At 40.7% G+C, this 26,580-nt stretch overlaps 1 protein-coding gene across 4 annotated transcripts; it reads right to left on the minus strand.

The window, feature by feature from the left end:
• Window positions 1-26,580, minus strand: TIAL1 (TIA1 cytotoxic granule associated RNA binding protein like 1). 4 transcript variants are annotated; one of them, XM_056849636.1, is made up of 12 exons: window positions 26,487-26,580; window positions 14,114-14,210; window positions 10,908-11,006; window positions 10,614-10,668; window positions 10,227-10,314; window positions 8,275-8,350; window positions 6,067-6,175; window positions 3,578-3,673; window positions 3,406-3,490; window positions 2,869-2,992; window positions 2,067-2,206; window positions 1-605 (listed from the first exon to the last, which is right to left on the minus strand). In XM_056849636.1, the coding sequence occupies exons 1-12, from the start codon at window positions 26,513-26,515 to the stop codon at window positions 488-490; spliced, it is 1,116 nt and encodes a 371-aa protein (XP_056705614.1). In that variant the 5' UTR covers window positions 26,516-26,580; the 3' UTR covers window positions 1-487. The 4 variants fall into 4 exon arrangements, with proteins under 4 accessions (XP_056705614.1, XP_056705613.1, XP_056705615.1 ...); XM_056849635.1 differs by having other exon boundaries at window positions 10,908-11,057; XM_056849637.1 differs by lacking the exons at window positions 10,614-10,668; window positions 10,908-11,006; window positions 14,114-14,210; window positions 26,487-26,580 and adding an exon at window positions 8,820-9,192.

The raw sequence follows: 26,580 nt of genomic DNA on the forward strand, positions 1-26,580 counted from the left end.
GGCCTTATGGTTACTGAAGAAAACGGTCTTCGATGATGTAATGTTTGGTCCACAACCAAAATATTACGTTTTAGAGTCCAACTAAAAACAACTTTAATATAATTTTTTTCTTAAAAAGCTGTGATATAAAACACTGAAAGCGAAATAATGGAATGGCAATAAGAATGTTATTAAACATTTCTTCCTAATATACCAAAATTTAGTCAGAGTTGTCTTTATTGACTTTATTTTAATTTTTGTACATAAAGGGGAAAAAAAACATGTCCATATCCACCATGAACAAAAAAATTAAAAAGGCATAACCAGAAGACATTTGTGTCCTTCACCAAAAGCAAACGCTGTGCTAAAGGTTCCAAACATTTTCAATTTTCAAAATAAATATTCTTTAAGCCCCTGCCCCTCCCCAATGTCTATAGTCCAGTCTTCTGAATATCACTGGGAAGTTGAAGCCTATCTCGAAATCATACTTTCAAAGAGAGTCCCCAGTTCACTGCGTCTGGTAGCTTGCCATACCATATCCAGCCTGATTAGGTATTACAGGAGCTGCTTGTCCCTGGGCAGGCTGAGCACCAAATCCACTCATCCAGGCTGCAGATGGTGTCTGACTGTTTAAAAGAGAGAAAGTGAACACAACATACAAGGTCGGACCAGAACCAATGGGTTGAAACTAAATCAAAGTCAAAAGAGTTTCGGTCTAGACATTAGGAAGAATTTTCTAACGGTTAGAGCGGTTCCTTGGTGTAACAGGCTTCCTCAGGAGGTGGTTATGTGCTCCTTCCTTGGAGGTTTTTAAGTAGAGGCTAGATGGCCACCTGTCAGCAATGCTGATTTTATGACCTAAGGCAGATCATGAGAGGGAAGGCATCTTGGCCATCTTCTGGGAATGGAGTAGGGGTCACTGGGTGTGTGTGGGGGAGGTAGTTGTGAATTTCCTGCATTGTGCGGGGGTTGGACTAGATGACCCTGTTGGTCCCTTCCAACTCTGTGATTCTATAACGGGTTATTAAGATGCCTCGATATACAACTTCTGATGAAGAAACAACGGTATCGTCTACAAAAATAACAGAAAACACGCAGTTGTAGATATTGGTCTTCAGCCCGAAAAGAGGACCTTATTCACTAACAACTTGTGCCTCCTATCATTTTAGTCTGCCTCTGCAGCCATCTACATGAAAGCAGTGTGGCGGCAGGTTCAAGTTGGTTCTGTGTGTTAAATTGCGCTCCACATAACAGATCCCGCGTGCGACGCGGTCACTGCATTTAGTGCCACCGACAGCTCCTGCACTCTTCCTATTAAGAGCATCTATGGTGTTGGATCCTATGGAATAGATCTAATCTAAGTGTGCAAGACGAGAGGCAATTTTCCCCCTCCTGCAGCAACCCTCTGCATCTGGGGAGGTGCTGGGGCTGTTTTAGGATAGAGGTGGTGAGGAAGTAATTTCTGCACACAGAATTCAGATAGGATCCAACCCATGCGGTGGAACAAATTGCAAGAGGCAGCAGATAAGGCATCATTTCTGCCTGCCTTTTAAAAGGCATGTAAAGCTGCATTACTCCAATGGGCCTGCTATTAATACATTAAGATGCATAAGACTACAGATAACATTAATGCATTTGTGGACTTTACAAAATGGCTCCTAAAATTAAAATTGATTTTTTTGTTGTTTTCATCAACATGACTGGCTAATTTTGCAACAACTGACTGGACGTGACTCTGCAAGCAGCCACCTCAACTTCAGCAATACTTTATGGAACTAAAATTATGATGTTCGTGTACACATCCTAGAGAAATGAATGTCTATAGAGACTTGATAATAGGTAGCTTAAATTTTAGCAAATTCGTCAAACCTTCAGGAACAAGACTGATAAAATCAACACAGAATTCACAGAGTAATTTATATTTAATAAATAATAATAATTTAATAAATAGTAATAATTAAATTCACCTCCACCAAAAGCAACAGCTATGCCAAATGAGACACAGACCAAGACCATAGCACAGAATTCTTATCATGGGAGAACAATAAGCATAAATAGTAGTTAGGGAGAAAAATCAAGCTACTTACTCTACACCAAATCCCTGTTGATTCCACGCTTGCCCATACATTCCATAAGATGGCATTGGCCACCCATTGGCCACGTACTGTCCATACTGCTGTGGATTCCCATAAACTTGACTCCACTGACCCCACTGACTGTAGTCAACCTGGAAGTTAAAAAAAAAGCTTTAAACATAGTAGGGGGGACAGGAGAGACACATTGCGTATAGTGCCATGAGCTTCTTGGAGGAAAGCTCGGATAAAAATCAAAGTGGGGAATAGAAAAAAAACCCTCACGCAAAGAGCTCTTAACTATAGCAGCTGCAGAGCGCACATTGCAGTACACGTAGAAGTCAAACCATACTAGCTTCCAAGATTAGCAGTTTATTACTAAGCAGTTTAGATTCGGCAAACCCTGGGTAGGTCAACTAGCCTCAGCCCGGAATCTAGCTCTCAAAGCTGCTGCTCCATTATAATATGGAACAGCTTCAACGAATCTGTACCCATTCCCCTCCTTGGCTCTAGAAAGCCTGCAAAAGCTGCCTGTTTCAAAGAGCTTGTTACTGAAAATGGGTATTAGACTGCTTGATTCTGACTGAATCTGAAACTGCAGATGGACTGATGGAAGTATGAATTGTGAACCCTTCTGGATTCCTGAATCCAGCCGTTATGAGCAAAACGGAGATGTTTCACGGTTTACTATAAACTGTGCTCTAGGGATTTATGTTGTTTTGTTTTTCACTCTTCTCATCACGTGCTCTGAGCTTCGTTGGAAGGACAAGATATCACTATTTAAAAAAAAACAGAAATAAATTAATAGCCTAATTACCTGTTGGAAGTTTTTAGTTATATCTGGTGATTCTTTACCCCAATAGCATTTAACAACATGTCCTTCGATTGTGGTTCCGTTGACTGAAACAATAGCATGGGCTGCACTTTCATGAGTTGAAAACCTGAGAAGTAAACCAATATGAAAACAGATTTTATCACCAGTTTAAAAACACCTTATTTGGTCTTCCAAATTGGTTTATATTTATTTATATATCAGTGTATAGGGATGATTCTATAATATGAGTGACTGGTCCCTTTGCTGGACAAGCTTACAAGTTACATATCAACAGTGGAGACTGGAGAGACCTGAACCCTGAGTTTCTGGAGATGTATAGCAATTTAACTGCAGAAACGCCTTTAACACAAAAATGAATAAAAAAGCAAATTCATTCCACCTTATACCTCATCCACATTTAAATGCTCAATAATTCCTCTTCATTAAAAATAGCAGATTTTATAAAATCAATTTGCACAATTAACACAGTAAAATATTTTCAGAATAAACGTTCCAAACAAATGGCATTAATTGTCTTACCTCACAAATGAATAACCTTTTTCGGGAAAAACTCTTATTTCCATTATCTGTCCAAAAGGTGAAAATGTCTGTCTCATAAGCTGATCTACAAGAGGACACATTTTCCATCAGTCACCTTTCTTCTTAACAGCATTAACTGCAATGTTATGAGATCTGTGTAACTAATTCCTACCTGTCAATCCAGAGGCAATTCCTCCACAGTAGACCGTACAGTTTTTGGGGCTTGACTGATTTACTACATCTTCAAATCTCAGCTGTTTTGTGCTGTCTGCGAGATAACACACACACACTTAAAGATCTGCTTTCATAATGTCTGAAAACTGCAAGTAGTATTCCAATACCTAAGAACATCGAGGCTAAAATGGTGATTACACCATTTCAGTGCATTAGTTTAATCATACTGAGAGCTGGTCTAGTACAACAGATAAGAATGCAAACTATGAGTCACTAACCGCCCAATCCTAATGGGAGGAGGGGGCAAAAGGGAACAGGAGCCAGCATGAACTCCCTGCTGGCGTTGGCTCATGGCAGTGACAAAGGGGGAGTTCCTGGAGGCAGAGCTGACTAATGTAATCCCTGAGCCCTTTCAGCACCAAGTCACACATGCGAAAAGGCAGGCGTAGCCTCATGGAACGCTATGGAAGGTTCCATGGGGTTTCCTTTGAAATTGTATTTTTGGCTTGTTGCGCCCGGCAGCAAGCTGTTCAGGAGGCACCGCGGCTGCGCCATCCCCGGCTGCAGGTGAACTACACACCCACCCAGTTAGGATTGGGCTGTAAGTCCCTAGTTAAAACCTTATTTAAGCCATGAATTCACTAGTTGGCTTTCAATAAGTGACTTTCTCTTTCATCCCCCATAATCAGTACTGAAAAACCCCGTTTTCTAGAAAAGGGAATGACTGAGTTGGAGCTGGTGTGTATCTTAAACCCAACAGATTTTTCCAATGCCTTCTAATTTTGGTTGGCATTAAAATAAATGTTCAGATATCTGACGGACTCAGTCTGGCTATCTAGTTATAACATGAAGATTTACACCCAAATTGGCATAACTGCTTGATGTTCTGCCAAACATTAATTGCTATTTTTTTAGTAGACTTGCTGTCCCTAGTTGATTTGGTGCCAATAATATGTTGTCTGTGTAAATCAGAATATGTTACTTATTTTGTGTTTGCACCTTTATGCATCTGATTTAGTTAGATCATTGATCTACTTTGCCCTTTACCAATTTACTCTTTAGCTAGAAGTTTTTTTTATCACCCAAATGTTCAAATGTATCCTAAAGGCAGCATGCATATAGCTTTATTATATCAACGAGTCTGTAGTTCTCTGGACTACAACTATCTCAATTTTTAAAAACGAAAGGGCAAACTCACTGGAAACAACAACACCTTATTGAATAAGGATGCCCAAGCCAGTATTACCATCCTGGACATCGCTTAAAGATTTATTTAGGAATAAAATCATTCCTAGGCATTTTGTATGTGTGTTTTGTCTAAAACTATTAACTTCATTACACCTCCCACTTTATGACAAGTATCCACTACAGTTAGACTGATGTCCTGAAGCTGGGATGCCAAGCTCAGAGGAAAATGGATTCCCGTTCTTTAAACAAAAATCTCTTCTGTCTTTATATAGAAATCCTATTTAATCTAAAGCAGTTTTTATACAATTTATGCTGATGGTAAAATGATTTAAAACAGAGACAGAGAAGTGCCTCCTTTTACTGCTCTTTCTTTTAAGCTCAGAGCTTGCTTAGAACACAAACCAAACCATCCAGCTCTGAGCAGTTCGATAGTCATCAATGAGTGTTGGAAGAACACACATGAACACATGAAGCTGCCTTATACTGAATCAGACCCTTGGTCCATCAAAGTCAGTATTGTCTACTCAAACTGGCAGCGGCTCTCCAGGGTCGTTCACATCACCTACCTGCCTAGTCCCTTTAATTGGAGATGCCGGGGATTGAACCTGGGACCTTCTGCATGCCAGGCAGATGCTCTGCCACTGCGCCACAACCCCTCCCTCCCAAAAAAAGGTCTCAGAAGTAATCTTGCTAAATCTTTGACAAAAATCTTCCAAGTTAAATGCAAGAATAATCTCGCTTCTAAACGCAATCAAGTCTGCTGAATGAAGGTCTAGATAACCCTGATATAAAAGTTCCTTTCAGACGTTACATCCACATGCACCAGAAGCCCAGCAACCACATGTATTGGGAAGCTTGCTCCACCCCCAATCCTCCTAACATGTATGGTTGACATGTTTCCTAAACATGTATTTTGTATGTCTGTGTGCTCTGGAATGCACAAACTAGAACCCTGAAATACCTAGTGGCCAGTTTGCGTGGACTATACCTGTGTGGCCCCTGCTCAGACTATACAGTGATTGTGTATCAGGATAGTCCATGTGCAGTTGGGAGGCTCTTAGTGCATGCATTATGCAACCTCTGAAAAGGGCTATAATAAGCTTCTGAGGGGGCTATTAAGATAATATGAAGTACTTTGAACACTTTAAATGGATTATACGAATGCTAAGTGTTATTACTGAAACTTTCCGGACATTATTTTAAAGTTATGCAATGAGCTACAGATGGTAGGCCCTGCAAATACAGTCAGCATACAGAACTAACACAACACACACACCCCATCCAGATCAAGTCGCTTACTTTCTTGTGTACTTTTGGGAGCTGGTGGTTTTCGTGTTGCCCAGTTAGTCCTTATCTGACGACCACCTAACCACTGACCTCCCATGTGCACAATCGCGTTTTCTGCATCCTGTCAGGGGGGGAAAAAAGGTTCAGCCCACAGTGCATGTGGAGTAGGGTGACAATTTCTGAGTGAGCCATACACGGCCACATTAGAAATTAAAAACACGAATGCCATCAGAATATATGCCCAATCTTTTCTTAGTATTCTAATCATTTGATTAATAAAAAGGACCCACCTGCAACTGTCAAACTTTGTTAGGCCGCAACACAAGTTTGTTTTTTAAAAAATCTAGCCATACCAGATCGATCTCATCTACATACCAGTTAATATATTAAGACAACTGTAAACTGTAGCAAGGCAAGTTTCCTTTTGCAATAGTCATGCTAATTCTGTCACACTAAGGTTTGTTCTTCTCAGCTTTTAGAAATTCTAGCTCATATATGACTTTATATGGCTTGGGCCGGACATTAGGCTTTTAAAAAGACTTGAAAAACCTGTTCTAGCTGGGTCATCTGTGATCTCTAGACAGAAGTGGGTATAGTCCCCAACTTTCTTGAAAACACTGAAGGCTTCTGATGCTTCCCTCCTATCTAGTGAGCATCTAGTGACCATCTGGAACAAACCATCTCTGACTGCAAACCAGAATGAAACTGTGCAGTATGCGTCAGCATAGCCTTGATACTGACATCAGAGCAATCCATTTGAGCAAGAAGGAAACAGATAAGATAAGATGCACAGCCTGTGTCATAACAGCCATATGGCCTTTGAGAGTGCTGCAGAAAGCAAATGTTTCTGCACACACACTTTCTTGCTTTATGCATAAACATCTACTTCCTCACTTGAGATGTATTAACATTCAGTAGATAGCATGTTCAACTGATAAAACGTTTGAACCAAGTGAACTAGTCCAAACAACTGAAATTAAATAAAGGTAACAGCAAAAAAACACAACAACAACAACAACTGGTTACTACCTGCCCTATGCCTATTAATTCCATACATCCCTTCCTCCCCACTGGATGAGCTCTGCAATGGAATGAAATATTTAAGACGTTCTAGATGCTCAAGTTGAAGGTTATCAATAATGCATTTGGATGGAATGCAGCTTCTGAAGGAAGTGAAATGGCAATTTGGACGGGAAACACCTTTCATAACAGATCAGGGAACAGGAGGCCCTATTGATAAGGTTAAAGAAAACAGAGAGAGGCAACAGTCCTTGCTCCTTCTAACCTGTTTTCAAAATTGGCATTGGCCTTACATCCATTCCTTCAAATGGGCACTCCATCACATCATTTTCTCAATGTAAGCAAGTCTTCATTAAACACTTATCTGTCAGAGTTGGGAAATCCCTTTGTACGCTTGATTGAGAGGGAGGGATCACTTCCAGCAGTAACCAAGAACACCTCTATGTTTCCAAAATGCAAGCTGTATTTTATGCATATGTATGTTACATTTAATCTACAAACTATGGATGGGAGCCAAAGCTTCTACACATTTGTCTAAGTTATTTTTAACGACCTTCCCTTTCCCCTGCAGCCCCTGAAAAGCAGCTGCTGAGGGTCAACAGCCCCCCCTCCAATCCTTTCAAGCCTGCAAGGCACCTTTGGAATTTTGACACAGGGTGGCAGGCGCCATTATAAAATGGCTGCCACTGGAGGCGGAGCCAAGTACACATATACACACAAGAGTAAGGAGGATGTGGAATATAAAAACAAATGCACAGAAGAAGCCCTGGGTTGGGGGGGGGGGATGACACACACACACAGAAGGCCAAAAGGGAATAAAACACACACAAGCACAGGGTGGCCAATGAGGAATAAAACACACACACTAAAGAAGACTACCGGGGGGGGGGGGGGATAACACACACGAAGAAACGGCAGCCAAAGAGGCATTCTCTCTTGCTCCCCATCCCCTTGGCAGTCACCTGGGATGAACATGAAATTAAGCACTTTTTCACTTGAAAACCACACATTTTGCGATCTGTGGCTGACGATAAAAGTATTGCAGCAGCAGCCAGCAAGATCAGCCAGCAAGCTCTACCGGAACACAGGGGAACTGGACCTTGCCTTCGTCACGTCAACAGCCATGAGATAGTGTGTTTCTTAGCATACATAATGTGCTCATCAGATTTATAGTAAAAAAAAAAGTGACATTGTTATTACCAGTTTGTTATAAAATGACACAAAGCCATATCCTTTGGATTTTCCTGTCGCCATATCTTTAACTACACGTGCGTCCCTGTGAAGAGAAGCACAGTTATATGAGGAAAATATTAAAAAATTTCAAAATAAAAACTAAAAGGAACCACACACACTGTATTGTGAGCATAATTTTCCCTACTATAAACTCAGTAAACCCTAAAGCTATAGCCATACCTAACCTCTCCCTAAGGCTCCTTTACCTGTTAGAAAAAAGCAGTAGGACAAAAAAATAACATGTAATAAACATGCAACCTATCCACATAACCTACACTTTCTATAACTGAAATGTTCAGATCTGAATTTTTTTTTTAAAGGAACAAAGTTTCCTTTTCTATTACTCTATTGGCTAGGGCCCTCTACGGTTTTACTGTTCTATAAGTAACTGAAACATTTCTAACTATTTTTTACCATGCATTTTCTAAATAAACGCCCTCTGCCTAGTGATACAAAATATGAAATATTAAAAAATTGAAAAAGAGGAAAAAAATAGGAATTAAAAGGCATACATGGCCTGTTAACAGATTTCTTTATTTTTCTTGGTCAATTCTCTACCATCATTTTGGAGTTTGGGCAGCTGTAAATTTTGAAAAATTGACATTTTCAGAAATTTAAGAAAGGAGAATAAAACTAACAACAATGCTAAGCACACCAGTACGAAAACAACAAATTTTACACATAAATTTTAGTGAGTAAGTTAAATGATTGGAAATATAGAACTGCACTGAATATAGAATGTTAAAATGTAAATACTAAAATATGTATATATAAATAATGTATAATAAGAATAAATAGAAATGAGAAAAAAATCTACAACTGAGTTCCAGTGTGCACAGTTCCTTGCAGTTAGCTTCAAGATCCTGTCCATTCTTATGAGCAATTCTGCAAAATAACCAGAATGCTATTACTTTTAATTGTGACTTGGACTTTAGAAAAACTGCAGGTCTCAGGTATAAATAAAGATTGAGAAACAGCAACCTGTATTAAACCTTTTTATATTGTCTAGCAAACAGTACTACTTACCACACTGAGATAAAAAAGCAAAATAAACAAAATAGACAAAATAAGATTTATGTTTCATTTGAAAGTACACAGGGTGTAAAGAAAAAGAGTTTGTTTTTAACAGACATATACATTCCCGTAAAATAGCACAAGATGCTCAGGTTTGGGGGAGGGTGTTAAAAGGAGTGAAAGAAAACAAAGAATTTTTTTTTAAGCCAGATTGTGCAACAAAAAAGACAGATATGGTTTGGCGCTTAAAGGAATGCTTGCAATGTTTCAAACATTTAGTTAAAAAGCAATGGTCATTTGCAAATTTAATCAAAAGTTTTTACTATCTACTGAGAGGCTTTTGGGAGGTGGGGGACTAACATGCTTGGGTACTACAACAAACACTTGCTTGCTCCTGAAGTATTATATCATTTAAATCTCACCCCTTCTGATGTGGCCCCCTCCCCCCCTCCCGATTCATGACTACAAAGTATAATGCCACCATTTAGGAAAAGGATACATGCACACGACTAAATTTCGTAACTCGCTTATCTAACTTACATGACGCAATCAAACGCTGCCTATATAATTATTAGATGTGAAATACTTTGAAGTGCCTCTGTATGAACTCCAAGACCCAAGTAAACTACACATGATTTTCTGTTTCATTTTTTTCAGTAACATTAAAAGCCCAAAGTTCAAAGTATGTGCTGAAAGCATAGAGCTTTTACTGGGTTTGAAGCAGAAGACTCATTTTTTGGGGGGACAACATGGGGAGGGAGGGCACAAGGTTTCTGTAAAGCAGCCGCTACACTGCTATCAGGCAATGATCTGAGCAAAGCGAAAAACATTAACTTTAAAAGAACCACCATCTTGAAGAACATTTTCTTTCATTAACGGTTTAAGATACAAGCTATGGTACTTACGATATTTTACCAAAAGGAGCAAATGCTGATTTGATGTCATCTGTTGTTATTTCTGGACTTAAATCTCCCACAAAAACATGGAAGTGATCTAGGAGAGAAAGCATAATGCAATTAAATACAATACTGTTATCCAATAACTTAACCTTCCTGAACTATCATTGTGAAGAGAGGAGTAATACAGTTCAGCATTTGAATTTCCTCGTTACATCTGATGTTAAACAGTAAACAGTCTTGAGGCAAGGAAGACATCTGAAGAATGAGCTGTATTTCAACGACAATAGAAAACCCAAACCACACAAGAAGATAAAAATGCATACATTCTTGAGATGAATAATACTATTACAACTAATTTTGGTGGACTATTTCCAGGACCCTAACATTACTTACTTGATGTATCTTTTTTCTGGCTGCTTGGTGTGGTGGCCCAATTAACTTTGACCTCCTGGAAGCAAGAAAAAACACTCAGTACCAACGTATAATTCCAGAAGGCATGAACTAATGCAACACATACACACAACAAATGCTCAATGCCAACAGAAAAAAGTGTTTTCTCCTGAAAGAAACATTTAAAAACAAGGTATAAAAAAATTTCCAGTTACAGAGATCAAATGTCTTCCCTGGATTACAGTTAAACTATTCGTTTCATTTATTATACGTTTATTCTTTTTTGATGTAACATACCTTTCCCAAAATTTTTCTCCCATTCATAGCAGCTAATGCAGCAGCTGCATCCCTGTGTTCATAAAATTCCACAAAGCAATACGGGTCATTGCTTGTATGCTGCAAAACAGAAAATCCAACAGAAGAGTTGACCCTTCTGCTATCGGGTTGCTGAGAAGAAAATCCAGGAAAATATATTACTTAAAGCTAGAAAGGTAAATAATTACTACAAATGCTTATTAAAAAATATTACTAACTACAGTCCACTTCGACACACTAATTGTTTAAGGAATAAAAGGCTCAAAACCATTACCCAATAGTAATAGATACAGCAAAGGTTATTTGGGGGTGAACAGCACCCTTGCTGGATTACACCACAAATATTAAGGTTTTAGTTTCCTTATTCTGTTGCATTCCTTTCAAACATGACAGTCACAAGAAAAAGAGGGTTCTGGTTGGATATCTTCTATAGGGGTTACCGCATTTGTATTTCCACCGATGCATTAAGAGTTTGAAAACGTTATAAAAAATACTGGGGGTTACCGCACTTTGTATTCTCAGCGATGTATTAAGAGTTTGAAAATGTTGTAAAAAACATCGCTTTAAAAGTGTTTTTGGATACCACGGCTTATAAATGGTTGGAAGATGTCTTCACAGCTAAAGGGGCCAAACAAACTGCGAACAGTATTTTTTATAACGTTTTCAAACTCTTAATACATCGCTGGGAATACAAAGTGCGGTAACCCCCTCTGTCCAGTTGTTTTCTATGCAAGCTCCAAAGTATTTGTTGTTCCCACAGTCTAGAACAAGGGTGTTGAACTCATTTGCTACAAGGGCCGGACATGACATTAATGTCACCTGGTCGGGCAGGGTCATGTGTACCTTAAAATTTAACGCCAGGTACCAGAGATACAAACTTTATAGAAGACCTAAGCAAAGCCAATTAATGATATTTTTTTTACTTTATTTTTTTTACTTAAAATACAAACATGCTTAACACAATAACACTCTTATGGCATTTTCTTTAAGAGTCTTTGATCACTGACATCTCAGGACTGGGGGGGGATGGCTGCCTTGGCTGGCTCACGGGCTGGATAAGAGCTCTCAAGGGGCAGGATCCAGCCCCTGTGCCTTACGTTTGACACCCTGGTCTAGATTTTTGAGCGTGTGTGTGAAGGAACTCTGTTTTTTCCAAGCTTCAAACTTTTACAAGGTGAATGTGAAAGCCAGGGTGCTGATTACATCCGTGAAGCTTTATAGCTGAATGTACTAAGTTATTGCTCACAAATATTTGCAAGCTGTCAAGAAAATTTCAGAGCATGCTGTAAGTAATGTCTCATATGCTGAAATGCTTAATGTTACACATTAACATGCACTGGAAACATTTATTTCAAAGAGAATCTGTTGAGAAACAAGCAAACAATCCCCATGTTTACTATGAAAATATGAATCTCTCCCTTAAGGTCTCAATTCAGCAGAAGAAAATCATATGCATATCCACAGCATGATTCTGGATTATTTCTAATGAATTCTGAATGTGCCTGTTGCTCCTTACTAATTAGGAGGACAACTGATTAAAAGACGGAGTTCTTTTCTAAATGCCATTTTAATTAGAAATACAAATCTGAAGTGAAATCAAGAATATATAATCACTATATTATAAAGAACGAAAAACTATTTTGAAATGTACTGCAGGACCTCAGTAAGTTTCCTTATTTTGTTCATCAAAATTTAATACCACCTATTTATAAACAACGAAGAAATTATGGTGTCATGTTTAAAGAGGATTCCTTACAGTTAATCAACCAACAAACACCTAAAATGACAAAGACAAATATCTTCTAGATATTTGGAGTAATTCCATCTTGCAATTTTGAACCTTTGTCATTTCAAAGGGCCTGATTTTGGGCTTTCAATTATTCAAAGCCATCTATGTTTTTAACTGGCCTCATTTTGGAGATATAAGATCACCATTCAGTGATCTATATAAAGATTTAGACCAAAAAACAAAACCCTAGTAGGACTACCAAGAACAAAACAAAAACAAATTGTATATTCTATTCTTTATATAGATGTTTGTCTAAATGGCTTATAATTCGAATCCTATTGCTTTCAACACTATTCAGAAAGGTAGGTATTTTTGATTTTCTAGTTAGGGATCTGGAGCCAAATAAGAACAACTTTCTCAAAACCCATGGGTCAAGTCAAGTTCAATAATTTTGTCTATTAGACAACAATGGCTGTTTGCAAAGCTATTCATCACAGAAAGTGTTTGGTTATTTCAATAAAAGCAAGAAAGGAATATTTGTCAATACAATAAGAGGGATGTTATGAAACACTTGCACTTCAAATATACCCAACAGCCATATTTGAAACACAAGTGCTGTTCTGCACATATGACTAACAACTGTAGCATTTAAGAATCGACAATATGTTGGCTAAACTCTTAAAGCTTGTTCTAGCAGAGAAGGCAGTCACCACACCCAATTAAAGAAGTCTTACAGCTCATTCCTGAGCCTTTCAGCGCGGGGGATGGCGTGGCCGACATGCTGCTGCAGCACCTCCAAAGCAGTTCTCCGGCCGCCAAAAGGCTTAAAAAAGCCTTTTAAAATCCGGAAGATGGTGCAGGGATTTGCGCCGTTGTGACGCCACTGGGAGGCCAAGCTGGCGTTCCAGGGCCATGTTGCCGCGCCAGCACAGGGAGGCCGGCGTGAGCATCCCAATGCAGGCATCCCTACCTCTCTTGGTGGCACAAGTGGCCCAGGCACCGGCGCAAGCAGCCCAGATGCCGGCGCAGCCACTTGCACACCTCCTGAGCTCTTTTGGCCCCAGAACTCAGGAACGGGCTGCCCACTGACTAATATAATGAGCTATATATTACCTGATTAAATCGCAATAAATCACCATATGGATAAAACAAACAGTTTTGCAGTAAAGAATATGTGGTTTGTAGGTGATATAATACATCACAAGAGAAGCCATATTGAAAGAGATTCCCTCCTGTATAGGAGAAAACGGGACTCTTATAAGATAGTGTCTGCCATATACTGTTTTTATAAGTTATTAGTAACGAAAATTTTTTGGGGGGGAAATGAGCTCCCTCTTTAAAACTTTTACCCAATTAATTAAAACTAACCACTGCAAACCTTAGCAAAGAATTGTGTTAAGTAGGCCAATGATGTTAAAAGCATTAATATTTGCTATCAATTAGGTTGTGAAAGTCTTACCTCTGTTATCATTTTACAGCTTTTGCAGGGTCCAATTTGGCTGAATAATTGAAGTATAAGTACTTCTGTCACATCTCTAGAGAGATTTCCTACATAGCTAAAGAAAAAGAAGAGGTAGTATTAATCCACTCATTCAACACTTGCAAAGGCCACTGTACCAGCATATAAATTTTAAGTTCATCTTATTAAGTAGTTTTATCCTCTAAGAATGTCTATACAGCAAAGATTTTATTAAGTGCATACAAAACATTAACAATATTTTTGTTAGCAAAGAACCATAACTGTTCAGTTATCCAAAGAATACAGGATGGACCAATAATAAAGATATGCTTCCATAGAATACAGAACTGAGCCCTTGAAGAAAGAAAGAGCCCAATTCAGACAGAGGCAGAGTCCATCTATGGTTGCTCCACAGAATCTACAAACTGTCTCTTAAATTCTCAGAATGAAAAAGTAATTTCGACCTCTGGCACAGGATCTTTTAAAAGGAGTAATTAGAAGGGAAAGTAGCATATGCATACCTATGCCAGTTCTATTTTTAAAAGCCTTTGTACAGAAACTCCAAAACTGTTTTGAAACTAGAGGAATTTAAAGAGGTTCTATAGGTGGGCCTCTGGGGGTTAATGCACAGAAAAAGTGATGTATGTTTACATAGAACAAACACACTCCCAGGATCTGTATCCAAATTCAGGAAAAAATGCGAAATCACAACTTGCTCCTGTATCTCCAGACTATTTACTAGAAGCATCAACCATTTCTGAGCTACTGTGAGTCATTTCTGAACATAAACGCTATTCTGATATTTCCCACCAGAGTTTTTCTGAAATCCTCAGAATCTTCCAGTATGTACATTACTGCAATTCCAAATTTAGCCGTGTATTAATTTCAAGTGAAAAATTATATAGAGACATTTGTGAGAATATCAAAGGCAGTTTGTGATGCAACACAATGGTCACTACTCTCAAGAACTCTTATGTCCCACTAAAGGTAATGGTAAAGGTTCCCTGTGCAAGCATCGGGTCATTCCTGACCCATGGGGTGACATCACATCCCGACGTTTACTAGGCAGACTTTGTTTACAGGGTGGTTTGCCAGTGCCTTCCCCTGTCATCTTCCCTTTACCTCCAGCAAGCTGGGTACTCATTTTACCAACTTCCGAAGGATGGAAGGCTGAGTCAACCTTGAGCCAGCTACCCGAAAATGACTTCTGTCGGGATCGAACTCAGGTCGTGAGCAGAGCTTTTGACTGCAGTACTGCAGCTTACCACTCTGCGCCACGGGACTATGTCCCACTACCTGATCATAAATCCTTGGACATACCTTTGTATTATATTTTTATGACAACACTGGGCATTCCTAACAAAGTTACCTGGATTGTGGCAGCAATTTTTAAAAAATAATCACATGAGTTTTCAAAGCATTTTCCTTTTTAGAATTTTTCAAAGTTAAATACATATAAGCCAATCATCTATGATGTCCAGTTCTTTAAAATATCCAGCTGAACTGAAACACGGTACCATTGAAGATGAATACAGCTAGGTACAAACCCTGAAGTATAATTTGAAGAATTCATTCATTTCAGAGCATAAATCTTGTCCAGAAAAGCCAAAGGAACCACAGGCTGGTGTTTGATACACACAAGACAGAAGTAATGCTGGTCGGGAAGAGAATCTAGAGGAATTGGATCCTCTTGCCCCAGATGGAATGATGAGTTTGACTTTTTTTCAGAGCAGGTTAAGAGCTTGGGGGTGCTCACAGATCCAGCCTTGCTGATTGAAAAACAGGCTGATGCAGTGGCCAAGAGTCCCTTCTATCAACTGTATCTGGTTCACCAACTCTCTGCTTTCTTAGGGTCTGATTACATGATACTTTAAATGTGAGCTGGGTTGGGGGAAACCCCACTCCAATTCACATTTAATGTACGACCCACAACTTTACATCCATCCCAGCTCACACACTTGCTGGAAAAAAATGATGCCCCTCCCCGTTTGTCCTACTACCGGTTCCACACGTCTGCCCAGGAGACTAGTAGTGGAACAAGCAGGCCCCCCCACACAGCCATTTTCTTCTAGTGAGAGCATACAGAATGGAAGGGAAGGAATGCTAAAGCCCCTCCCTGCCACTGCACTCAGGAGCCAATTTGGCCCCCTATTTTTAAAATGAGTCCCAGGTCACATGTTGGTGATAGTCCCAGGTTGGTGTTTCTTCCTGCTGTACACACATTTAACTTACAGTCTAATCAGACCCTTAGACTCAGCTGATCTGGCCACTTGGCTCCTGGCTGTTGTAACTTCATGGTGGGATTACTGTAACTTGCTCTGTATTGGGGTGCCCTTGAAGACAACCTGGAATCCACAGTCTGTCCAGAATGCAGCAGCCCAATTACTGTTGGGGCCACCTGAAGGGAGCATATATTGCCCGTTTTGAAACAGCTAGGTTATCTGACAGCTTGCTTCCAACTCTAAACTTTAAAGCTTTTCAGGACCTGGGGCCCACATATCTGAAGGACCGTCTCTTTACATGTTCCTATGCACCAACTATGGTCTTTAGGCACCCGCAGATTGTTCCCTCACTTAGGATGGCCGCCCGGCACTGACCACAATTTGGGCCTTTTCCATCATGGCTCACATTCTGTGAAACCAGCTCCCTGATGAGGTTAGGGGAGCCACGTCACTGGAGATCTTCAGGAGACAAGGCATTCCAAGCCTTGTTTGTTTGTCTGGGCTTCTGATGGGTATGACCAGCAGGCATCTTCCAGGTTTTTATTTTATTTGGTTTTAGTTTTTTAGGTCTTAATTATTACGTGTAAGCTACATTGAGCCAAGAGAAAAGGCAGGGTAAAATTATTTTAATTAAATAAATATCATTAACCATACCTCTTGATGAACCTATAGTATCCATTGTGTTTTATTTTAGCCCCCACAGCCTTCCCTGCTTAGAATGATCCCCACAATAGCTGTTAAAGCAGGGGTGGGGAACCTTTTTTCCACCAAGTGCCATTTGGATATTTATAATATCATCATACAAAATTATCAACTTAAAAACTAGCCGACCAATATGTTTCTCCATGGCTCGGGTGGGAAAGGGTTAACAGTTTCTTGGGCGGTCCTAGCAGCTCCATAGCTAACGACTGTTCTGCAAGGGGGGGGAAGGTTCCTTTTATCGGCAAAACAAACACACATCTGCCTTGAATAGAGGCTTTTCCTGTCCGCGGGTGGGTGCGGATCACCAGTCTTAGATCCTTATGAGCTAGAGATCTGCCAGGACCCACGAAGGGCCAGACTAAATGATTTCACTGGCCTTAAAACGGCCCCCGGGCCTGACGTTCCCCACCCCTGTGTTAAAGTATCCACAAGCACCAGTGTTAAGAGTGATTAATAACCAAGGTTTCCTTGAACCGGGATTTGAAACTGGTTAGCAAATCTTAATGTTTAGCATTAACAGTATTCAATAGTGATGTCAAGTATTCCTTAACTTAAAGCAGGGTGGGGAACGTCAGGCCCGGGGGCCATTTAAGGCCCACAAAATCATTTGGTCTGGCCCTTCGTGGGTCCTGGCAGATCTCTAGCTCAGAAGGATCTAAGACTGGTGACCCACCCTCTCCCGCAGACAGGAATAGCCTCTATTCGAGGCAGATGTGAGTTTGTTTTGCCGAGAAAAGGAACCTTCTTTCCCCCTTGCAGAAGAGTCATTAGCTATGGAACTGCTAGGACTGCCCAAGAAACTGTGTTAAACCTTTCCCACCAGGGCCATGGAGAAACATATTCCCTCTGTACTACAAGAGGGCTGGGGGCGGAAGTGGTGACAATGGAGGGGTTAAAGGGGGCAGGGCCAGAATACGCGCAGGGGGGGAGTTCTTAGCCAGTGTGTCCTCATTTCATCCCTGCAGGTGGAGGTAGCAGGAGCTGGCTGTAGAATCTGGCCCCGACCGTGCAGAGCAGGAGCAACTCTGGCGTGCGGCTGGACGGCTATGCTCGGCTGATGCAACAGACCATCCTGTGCTACCAGGTGGGTGAGTGCGCCACCAATTGGATGCTGCCTGCTTGCCGCCCGGGGGGGGTGTCATCTGGGGCAGCTGCCTGCTTGGGGCTTGGTCGGCTAATTTTTAAGTTGATAATTTTGTATGGCCCGCGAATGATGTTATAAATATCCAAATGGCCCTTGGGGGAGAAAAGGTTCCCCACCCCTGACTTAAAGTGAGAAAAAGCAATTCTGTCAGTGGAGGAGGGGGCAATCCACTCTTGAGTTCTTCACTGTTATTTGCACTGGCCCAGAATAACCCAATATATGAAGTTCCTGCAAGCTCAAATTTCTAAAAACATCAGTCCATGAAACAGACCTCTCTTTCAACACAACTATAATCAGAAGAGCTGGTCTTTATACCTTCACTACCAAAAGGAGTCTCAAAGCAATTTACAATCACCTCCCCCCCTCACAACAGGCACCTTGTGAGGTAGATGAGGCTAAGAGTTCTGAGAGAATTGTAACTAGCCCAAGGTCACCCAGCAGGCTGCATGTGGAAGAGTGAGAAATCCAATCTGGTTCTCCGGATGAGAGTCTGTTAGTCTTAACCATTACACCACGCTGGCTCTCATTAGTCTCATTTTAAGCAAAACATCTTACTGTAAATAAAGGCTTCCAAAGACCATTAACAAACATCCAAATATTCATCAAGCCAAGAAAGTTGTTTGGTGTCTCACCCAAATTAGACCATGATCTATTTCAACAGTACCAAATAACTTCTGCTTGACAAGCACAGCCTTTGCTATCAACATTTATGTGCATGCATTCACTCTAGCTCACTCTCTTTCAATGAGCACAAAATTAACAAGTACGCATAATACATTCTTTGTATATTCAGAAAAAATATCTCTGCTCTAGTACTGAAACTATCTTAGAAACTGAGAACCAAACTAGGTATGACAGATGTGCCCTCATGACTATGAGGATACTGCCGCCATTTAAAAATGTCATGAGGTCCCAATCCTGACTAGGCCCACAACATGGAGTTCTTGTCCCACTCCTGCACCTTATCTTGTGCTGAAATGGCTGTGCACAAACACGTATACACATGCATGACTGTTCTGTCACTTGAAAAGGCTTGCAGGAGAAAACGAGCACCGCGCTCATTTTAAATTATTTTAAAATGGCGACAGTATAGTCATGGCTGCCAAACTGGAAATATTTTTCCATCACTTATCTCCAGAGGTTTTAAAATTTCCCACTGCCAAACCTATTACAATACATGGAACAATAACATATTATGCAAAGATGAACTATACTGTATTGGGCTTACAATTATTTCAGACGTTGTAATCACTCACGATTACGTTTTTTACCTAAGCATACAACAGAATAAAATAATACATCTGAAAAAGAATAGACAATGTTGGGCTAATTAAAGAATCAGAGCATATTTCATTGGTTAGTTGATCAACAGTCCAGTAAGGAAGGCCCTATTTGAGAAGAAACAAATTATTTTACACATCTAGGCTATAATGAGCTATCCAGGCCCGTCTCGACTCAGGCAAAGAACCCATGGTGGAAGTGATGAGCATCACTAGCGTTAAGGTGGTGAAGTCAACAGCAAATGGCTTAGCCACATCTAGAAATTGAGTCTGCTATCAGTTCTGTAGGACCCAGGGTCTTCCAAGACAGACCAACCACAGGAACACCATAAAATTGGGAACTAGGTTGACTGAACTAGCAACTGAGGTCATCATGGTGCCTGCATCTCAGGTATGTGTTATGGTTCTAGTCATCAGCATAACTGGTTCCAACCTTGTTTCGTCTACTAATGTACACACTGGAGGCTGAACATACTTGCAGGCCGACTGCAAGCCTTACTTCCGTAACACTGTTTTCTGCAGGTTTGTGAAGTTGTCTAATGTGAAGATTCAGTCCTCAGACTTCTCACCCACAGCACAGAAGGCATCTCCACAGCAATGGCTATTAACCATGCTGGTCATGGAACCTCCATGTTCAGAGGCAGTAACTGCTGAATACCAGCACTGGGGGGACAACAACAGGGGGAGAAGTCACCCTCCATGTCCCCTCCTTCAAGTTGGTTGTTCTATAAGGGGAAAAGGGCTAAAATATGGGTCTTGGGCCTCAGCTAAATAGAAGGTAGGGAAGGGTAACATATGAGCCTCTTCAGAGGTCAATCTGACCAGGCATGCAGACTATCATGTGCAATACTCCAGTAAATTATCTAAACTAGATGCCAGTAGCTCAAAGCTCACTGCCTGCATCTGCCTACTCTTTTCTCCTTCCTGTAAGATGAAGTAGTTTTACTATTTATATAGTACTTTTTCCTAAGCGTTGCATCGCTTTGAGGTTATTTTAGAATAACTATTCCTTGTATGATTTGATATTTTAAAAATAAATCCCATAGTGAAGAATAGGTCTAGAATATCTCATCGCCAAAAAGTGGAAGATATTTCGGTGGGGGGGAATTGCAGGCCCTTATACAAGAAGTGACATTTCAACTAGGAAAATAACTGGGAAAGCAGCCTACAGAAGTGCATTATTTACTTATTTGCTTTGTTAAAAAAATTACAACTGGGAAAGTTATTTTGCAATGAACACCTTAAAGGTCAAAGAGCACTTCAATACAGTAACTGAAGCAAAGTGAGTACATCTACAAAACACATTTTTCCCCAAGCTATTTCCTATACCAACTTTTTAAAAATTTGGTACAACCATAAGTAAGGAAATAAAGGCATATATCATACCTCTATAGGCTGTCTCCCTAATTCATGTGACATCACTTATGCTGCATTGACAGGCATAGTATAGAAACCTAGATAGATAACAAATAGTTTATATTTTACATATATATAGGTTCCAATACTAGGTACTGTTGCTGCATATAGATGAACCATTTAAATAAGCTCAGTAAAACAAAAGAAAATAATTCAGCCAATAAAATTAACGAAGGCTGCAGTCCCTGTGCATATCTCCATTTCACAAAGACCTACTGAACTCACAGAGACTTACTTCCGAATGAACACACTAGGATCGTACTGCAAGCTTACAACCATCTACAACCCACTCCCAAACATCTCTCTCTGTAGCTGACAGAGGATTCTGTGCCCAAGTGCTGGCTGCTATATTTACTGTCTGACTCACAATTTATGCCCAGTAAAAAAAATACCAAGCGTTTACCTTCAATATACAGACAATTCTTCTCCCATATAAATTGTGCTGCAAAAGTTTGTTCAACAAACAAAGTGTGTCAAGGGTATAAAAAAAAGTTTCAGCTGAAGAAAGAACATCTTCAACAGTTACAGTTAACATCTGGCAAATCTTAGAATTTCAGAGGGAAACTGTAACATCTGCAAAATATTATAAGCTCTCTTGAGAAACTACAAAATAATTTTAACTATCCCCTCCCCATCACCGTATTGATTGTTCCTAACCTTGTACTGCTTACATACCTTTTGCTCTCATGATGGAAGGAGCCGCTAACCCAATTTTAAAAAATTCAGAATATATTCCAGGGTTTCCCACAATAGCACCAACTGGGACAAGCCAAGCTTTTCAGAAAGCGGCGGGGCCATTGTAAGGCAGGACTTATTATTGGCTATCCTCATTCAAATGAAAAGTTTTTCCACAGCTGCAATGGCAGCCATAACCACTGGAGTATTAGGAGGACTGGTAAGCATGCGGGCTTATAGTTCCATTGCTCCTTTAGGCATTCCTTCTTTTTATTCCCTCTTGTCCTTCTTCCTCCCCTTTGGGGTTTCCTTTCTTTTTATTCCCCATTCTTTTCCTCTCTCCTCCTTCCCCACTTGGGCTTACCTTCATTTGTTTTTATTCCCCTTCTGCAATTCTTTTGCAAAATGAGAATGCATCACTTCTGCCTTCAGCCATTCTGAGATTGCCTCTGGCTCCTACAGCAGTCACTTTTGGGGTAATACTCACTACCCCCCTCTTAAAATTCTAAAGGTGCCCCCAGATTAAAAAAGGCTGGGGACCCCTTCTATATTTTATTGAACTACTGAACTGTTCTTCAGACACCTCTGGCATGATGTACCTTGGACTCTTCTGCTCCACCTGTTATCCATGGCAATGGATGAGGTGGGCAGTAAGGTATAAGTTTCAGATAATGGAAAATCCTGCATTAAGGGTTAACTTCCTGGCCCTGTGATACTATAGCAGCACAATTTTATAACTACATGGTGACCTAAATACCAGCTTCTTTAAAGCAAAGTAAATCTTAAATGGCAATTTTCTATCTTCATCCAAGTATTTAGAATTCATATGTCCTACTATCAAATTTTAAGCCCCCATGAAAAGAGTAGTTTTGGTTATCATTTCTTCAGTCCAGATTTTCAGAACTTTGACCCTCTTACAGTTGGAGTAAAAAGCACCAATACCAATAGAAGAACTACAAAGCCTACTAAAATATACTAACATTTTAACAGTTTGGGGCTCTAATCTTCTTTTGTCAATGAAACGTGAGTCCTAGATGGCCAAGAAGATGGTGGAAATGTTTCAACAGTTTGTAATATAGTGGAAGATAAGTAGAATGAGGTGTAAATCACCATACAACTAGTTTAGTGCTGTACTTTGTCCCCTTAATATAGGTATGTGTGTGTGTAAAATGCTGTCAAGTCGCAGCCGACTTATGGCGACCCCTTTTGGGGTTTTCATGGCAAGAGACTAACAGAGGTGGTTTGCCAGTGCCTTCCTCTGCACAGCAACCCTGGTATTCCTTGGTGGTCCCCCATCCAAATACTAACCAGGGCTGACCCTGCTTAGCTTCTGAGATCTGACGAGATCAGGCTAGCCTGGGCCATCCAGGTCAGGGCAATATAGGTATAGCACTACGGCAATCGTGTGCACTTTCTTAAAGCACAGAAACAAAATGAGCTGACTACCTATAGCAATGCTGCGTACTTTCAAGAGTCACATCACAGTGCTATGAAAACTGCGAATCTCAACTCCCTCAGTCTGCCAGAAGAGAGCACGTGGACATACATATGTGTTTTCTAATACTGTGCAACCCAATCTTATGCATGTTTACTCAAAACTAAGTCCCTCTAAAATTAAATGGGTACTACTCACAAGTATACATGAATAGGATTGCAGCCTTAGAGAGTAAGACATAAAATGAAGCAGGATGCTGAGAACTTTTCCAGCCCTGGTTTGCAATTGGAACAAGCCCTATGAATCAGAAAGCAATAACATCACTGAGTGCACTGCAAAGATAATGAGTGGTAATATTTAAACAACTTCAATGTTGCTGAATTTCTCTCTCATTCTTAGTTTCAAAGCAAGAGAAAAAAGTTCTAAATGGCTACATTTTCACCAGCGAAGTACTTAGGGGCATACATACACACATTTGATCTTCTCATAGACTTTAATTCTTATGCTTTAAAAAAAAACCTAAATAAGAGACTAAACACAATGGACATTTGTCAGCTGCATGCCAGCCACATTTAGTTCCACTGTTCACACTGTCATTTCTCTTTCCTATTCTGTCAGAAAAAGCAACACTTCTACGGTAATTTGAATTTTTGAGTCAGCCAGTATCCCTTCTTAAAGATTCAGAGATCCAGGGAAAAGCTGGTTTCAAATGTACAACCAGGAGGCAAGGCAAGAGCCATGTTTAAATTATAACTTTTGTGAACCGGGGAAGGCATTGGGAGGAAAATATCCAAAATGATTCTAATGAATCACAAAAAGCTGAGTCATCTTTATAGAAGTGAGGGGAATTATATTCCCAACTCTTTCTGATTCTATAAAAACAAATTTGTTTTCATCCCACAGACTTTGTTTTAAAGCTCTTTCCTAAAAGCTGCCAAAAAGCTTGTACGTTAAATCTTTCATTTTCAAGGGCATAATCCAGGGCAGGAGTGGGTGACATGAACACATATGTCTTATACAGAATCAGGCCATTGGTCCATCAAGGTCAGTACCGTCTACTTAGACAGGAGTGGCTGTCTGAGGAGTCAAGCAGATGTCTTTCACGTCACCTACTGCCTGGTCCTTTTAACTGGAGACGCCAGAGATTGAACCTGGGACATTCAGCATTCTAAGCAAAGGCTCTTCCACTGAGCCACGTTGTTAACCCCCCACCTTCTCTGGGGTATATTTTGTTCAACCCAGACAGAGGCTCTAGTCATAATCCTGAACAGTCAATGCCTATTTTTATACCAATCCCCTCCTCCCAGATACAGAGTCTTTTGAAAATACGGTGGTAAAATACTAAAGGTCTGAACAAATAAGCAACTTCAATTTTTAATTCTTTATGATTTTTAAGACTAAACGTAAGTTCAACATCTTTAAAAAGCTATCTCAGTTTCTGACATTACAGCACAAAATTTCATTAGTACTGCAGAATAAATGCAAGTGTTCACTATTTTCACATGTACATTTTCGTAAGATTAAGATGCACATTCCATACACTGCTATTTGGAATGTTTTAATTACTTGATTCTGCCAGTATTTCCAACATGGTCAACAGCACTGAATGCTCTGCCCAGTCCTGAATTCATCAACTGAAATAAATGTACATAATGCTAAAAATGCAGCTACTCTGTCAGCATCTGACATATAAATGTCGGAAGCATGTTCTGTGTTAGTCACAGAAGTAGTGATGTTATGTACAGACATTATGTACAGACACTCAAGAAGTGTCTGTTACTCATATTCGTGATGTTACCACACTAGTCCCCTCTGTTAAAAGTAAACACCATTTTGAAGGGAAGTAGCAAATGTTCTGCAAAAAGAAGGGTTCGGTCTGCACCAGTACAGCAAACATATTGTTCATATATTATCTCAGCCTTCAATATTCAGTAAATACTTCACCTACGAACATCAATTTTGTATCACAATCAGGATTTGGGATCTCTTTAGGGACCATACTTTCAACTTTAAAACATTCTCTATTGTCTCTTCCTGTCTACTTTGCAAATCACCTTGCTTTCACTCGCTACAGTTTTTCATCCTTGTACTCTGAATTTAATCCTTATACTCTCACATTGAATACATACATCTTCCATCAGGTCTCCCCATCTTTAAATTCTCTCATATTCTGTTTAAGTCTGCATCTACCACTCTCCTCTGGGGTCTCTCTAATTTTATTAAATCTCTAATGCTTACCACCATTTTCAGATTTTTATGGGGGCATTATACATGGGCCTTCTCTTAAATTGATATGAGGCACTTTGAGAGAGAACTGTCATCTGAAAAGCAGAATATATAATAAAGTTAATACTGAAGAGTCTAGTCTCTCTGAGATGCCCAATGGGATCCCAAATCTTTTAAATATGTCCCAGAACTTGCCTACTAGCAGAATACAATATCCCTAGTATTATGGATCACACAGAAGAAACTGATCTCAAGGAAACTCTGTGTGTGTGTTAAGTGCCGTCAAGTCACTTCCGACTCATGGCGACCCTATGAATCAATGTCCTCCGAAATGTCCTATCTTTGACAGCCTTGCTCAGGTCTTGCAAACTGAAGGCTGTGGCTTCCTTTATGGAGTCCATCCATCTCTTGTTGGCTCTTCCTCTTTTCCTGCTGCCCTCAAATTTGCTAGCATGACTGTCTTTTCCAGTGACTCTAAAGACACTAAAGGACCTGAATTATATCTCATCCCATTAAAAGGAAAACTGCGAACTCTTCAGGACCAAACACCCAGGTCCTATGAATACCAACATATTTAGCTCTAGAACCAATCAAAGCTGGTGCGATGCAGGTCTAAAGACTGCATCCACAATCTTCCAGAGGCGAAAGGATTCCTGCAGCCCTACTTTTAGCGCCACACAACCCACGTCGTGTCCCTTCAATTCTAATGTGCACTACGAAAAGGTTTGAAAAATAAAAATCCCAGGTCGGTTTTTTGGGGGGAGATTAGGGCCATTTATGCACGGGAGGGTTTGGCCTTGGGTTTGCCGCTCTCTAGGTGCACATTCCCCCCCCCCATTCAGATTCTCAACGCTCAAAAACAAGCCCCCGTGCAGAGTTTTGAGATCCGGATTTGGGGGGGGGGGAAGAAACGTGCATCTGGAGAAATCCAAGGCAAACCCTCCCGTGCATTAAGCGGCCTGTGATTCGCAAGCTCTGCCACCTGAAGTACCCCCCGCCCCCACTGCTCGGACTCACCTCGGAGACCCGTTTCTCTCTCTCCCCCCCCCCCAGTCCCATGCTCTCAACCCCACTCCAACGAGCGAGCTGCACCCGAGTCCCCTCCTCACGCTCCGGCTTCCCCTCCCTGAACCCACCCGCTTCTCCTCGGTGGATCCTCTCCTTGCTCCGAGCGGGGGCTGCCGCCTGTCAGCCCCCTCCCCGCCTCGGATCCATCTGCCCGGGCGCCCACCGCACCGCACCCCACCGCAACACCTCACCCCGCCCTACTCACAGCGTCCTGGGCTGCCCGTCGTCTTCCATCGCGGTGGGGACGGCCACTCATAGACGGGCCCTGGACGCGGCGCGGGAGGAGGAGGAGGAGGAAC

The sequence above is a fragment of the Euleptes europaea genome, chromosome 5, assembly GCF_029931775.1.
Source record: "Euleptes europaea isolate rEulEur1 chromosome 5, rEulEur1.hap1, whole genome shotgun sequence".
NCBI lineage: Eukaryota > Metazoa > Chordata > Lepidosauria > Squamata > Sphaerodactylidae > Euleptes > Euleptes europaea.

Bases quoted from the DNA above. Each gene is read 5' to 3' on its own strand.
- TIAL1 (XM_056849635.1), bottom strand. From the start codon at position 26,515: ATGGAAGACGACGGGCAGCCCAGGACGCT. The intron at 10,669-10,907 runs GTATGTTACATC...TCTTGCTTCCAG, and splicing joins GGAGAAAAATTTTGGGAAAG to GAGGTCAAAGTTAATTGGGC. The intron at 8,351-10,226 runs GTAAGTACCATA...TTCTCTTCACAG, and splicing joins GCTCCTTTTGGTAAAATATC to GGACGCACGTGTAGTTAAAG.